This window comes from Sinocyclocheilus anshuiensis, unplaced genomic scaffold (assembly GCF_001515605.1).
Source record: "Sinocyclocheilus anshuiensis isolate Anshui unplaced genomic scaffold, SAMN03320099.WGS_v1.1 scaffold1541, whole genome shotgun sequence".
Classification (NCBI taxonomy): Eukaryota; Metazoa; Chordata; class Actinopteri; order Cypriniformes; family Cyprinidae; genus Sinocyclocheilus; species Sinocyclocheilus anshuiensis.
This window is the reverse complement of record NW_015540952.1, coordinates 441,846-444,787: the sequence shown is the minus strand read 5'-3', so window position 1 is coordinate 444,787 and position 2,942 is coordinate 441,846. Positions and strand designations below refer to the sequence as shown.

The 2,942-nt window shown below is 37.5% G+C and overlaps 1 protein-coding gene across 1 annotated transcript in view; it reads left to right on the top strand.

Moving 5' to 3' along the window:
- atrnl1b (attractin-like 1b) overlaps window positions 1-2,942 on the top strand; it is a 115,493-nt gene that overhangs the window by 37,813 nt on the left and 74,738 nt on the right. Inside the window, exons 13-15 of the mRNA XM_016488138.1 lie at window positions 697-815; window positions 920-1,052; window positions 1,723-1,910. Of these exons, the coding sequence (XP_016343624.1) occupies window positions 697-815; window positions 920-1,052; window positions 1,723-1,910 (440 nt within the window). The remainder of the gene's footprint in view (window positions 1-696; window positions 816-919; window positions 1,053-1,722; window positions 1,911-2,942) is intronic.

The following is a 2,942-nucleotide window of genomic DNA, read 5'->3' as shown; positions in this document are numbered from 1 at the left end:
AAAAACAAAATCAGGAATCACTGAAATTCAGTTTTCGCTGCTGGATAAAATCACTTTTTGAATATATATATATATATATATATATATATATATATACATACACTCACACACACATGTATTTTGTTTACATTTAAATTCTTGTGAATGCACTTATTTAACTACATCTTGTCATATAATGATCCTTTTAGTAAGTGAGTGTTCAATAACTGCTTCTGATGACATAATTCAATAGAATGATTCAAACTGATAGATTTGCCATAGATTCAGCAGCTGTGCAAGAAATGTTGCTGTGGTGTGAGTGAAAGAGTAGAGAGGGGGAAACAAATGTTTCTGTAGTGAAGTAAGGACATGGAGACACTCGTTATTATTGAATAAAGGATTGTCAAAAGAAAGACGAAGAACAGAGGCCTCTTTGATTCTTTACATAAGTCACACTGTTTGAAGTCTTGCGATTAGAAGTAAATAGGGAATGGAAGATGTTTGAAGTGCTAAATGTTTCTCTTCTACTTTGGTTAAAGGTCTGATATGAGAGTTGGCTGTGGAAGAGCTTAGATGTCTCTCTAGATTAATGTATGTCTCACAACTGTTGGATATTAATACTTAGGAGTGTCATTCTTCTTTGGACTAGACTTTTTTGCTCTTCATCTCTGCCTTACGTTTCTACTTTGTCTCTTTTTCGATCTGTCTCTGCTCTAGCCACGGTGGATGAGAGATGTTACCGTTTCTCAGACTGCACCAGCTGTACCGCCAACACTAATGGATGTCAGTGGTGTGACAGCAAGAAGTGCATCTCAGCTCTCAGTAACTGTAGTGCTGTAAGTTGGCCTGCAGAGGGCACCAGTGTTACACCTCACAATTCTATGCACTAGTATTCCTGTGTTTGTTGATATCTCTTTTGACTTTTAAAAAAAAAAACTAGACTGTGAAGAATTTCACCAAATGTCCAATCAGAAATGAGCAGATTTGCAGTAAAATGGCCAACTGCAAGAGCTGCTCCCTCAACCTCAGCTGCCAGTGGGATCCTCAACAGCAGGAATGCCACACCCTTCCTGGTAAGAACAGCAGAGGATGATAGGAGAGATATTAACATAGCACATGTGTATTGGGTAAAAAAAAAAGTGGTTTGAATACACTCTGAATGCATCTGCCACTTTAGATTAGATTTTATTCAATGAGCTTGCTGTAGTGCATTCTGGGTTTATATATTGGCCAAAAGAAGCTATCTCACCTTTTGGAGCAGCCTTTGTGAAGGGAGTGTGCCTATGTTACCTTAAAATGTTGTCTAGACGGGAAGGTCACTCGTTTTTTAATCAGAGCCTGTGTTCGCCAGAAGCTCTTCCTTCCACTATATCTGTTTTGTAATTTAACTAAAGAGCTTATTTAATTTGTTTTGTACATGAATTTGTAGGTGTCTGTGCTCTATTTAAATCTGAGATTCACAACACCTTTTGTCTTCTTTGTAAATTGTAAATTTTCTAAATGATTCAGTCTGATTGTGCTTGGCATTTTCCACTGTGGAAATGTCTTTAACTGGCCACTTTGCTTGAATTAGCTATTGGCCCTTTAAGAGCATCACTTGGTTCTAAAGAGTAATTTTCATTATGTTAAGAGCTCTCCTGCTGTCTCTGAAGAACAGAGATCAAACGAGAAATGGAAAAAATATGAGTCTTGAGAAAAAGCTCCTAATTCCTCTAATTAAGTCATCTTATGACCTCTCTGTAGCCCAGCTGTGTGGAGACGGCTGGAGCAATGTTGGGGAGGCCTGTCTGCAGATCAACTCCAGCAGGGAGAGCTATGACAATGCTCAGCACTACTGCAAGAACCTGGAGGGAAACATCGCCTCCCTTACCACAGTAAAGCAGGTGGACTTTGTGCTGGAGGAACTGCAGAAGTACCAGCAGAAGGGGAAGGTTTGTGTCTGCTCATATTTACACTAACAGTCAGAAGTTTGGATCCACATACTCATTCTTTATTAATATTTTCCACATCTTAGAATAGTAGTAAAGTCATCAGAACTATGAAATGACACAAATGAGAGTTTGATAATTCTGTAGTGGCCAAAAATGTCAAGCAAAATAAAAGTGATCTTATATTTTAGCTTCTTCAAAGTAGTCACCCTTTGCCTAGACTACAGCTCTGCCAACTAGTTTTAAAGAAGTTTTGTAAAGAAATTTGTGCATAGACACAGTCCTAGTTTGAAACATTTAACCGTAAGTCTTTAAATAAGAAGTTTTATGAGATCATGAGAAATATTAATTCAGTCAAGTGTGTCCAAACTTTTCACTAGCTTTTTCACTATCATAAAATAATATGGTTAAATATTATTATAGTTAGGGATGGGTATTGTTAAGGTTTTAACGGTCAATTTAGCAACAGTAAAGACGGCATCTTACAACAATCACCGATTGAGCTGATTCTGACGTTAAGTTTGGGCTTTAGGGAGGAACGAATGCGCACCGCTGTGAAGGGAAAGAAGTTGCACAATACGAAACGCAGCTAGTTTTTAATAGCTTTACCTCATGTCTTCTTTTGTATAATCCTTAGAAGTCAAAATCAAAATAAAAAAAATTTATATAAAATTTAATTAGCTTAATAAAACAGCCACAGGCATAAAGTGTAAGCAGATGTTTGAATGTTTAGTTCTCTCTTCTATCATAATTAAACAATGGCTTTGATGTTGCGCGTGCTGAAGCTCCTCCGCGTAGGCGCGATGAATTGCGAATAGCAAAAATGCATCATAGACAAATGTTTGAAAAACAGCTGGCGACTCTGGTGAGATAGAATTTGTAAGATAATGTGTATATATAGCAATAATAAATGTGTGTTTTATTAATTTCTCCAGTACCGATAGCAGAACCGTTAACGTCAGAGCTTATCGATACTCCGGTCTTTCATAATTTAGCCCCGGGACCGATTAAATACCGGGTTTCGGTACCCATCCC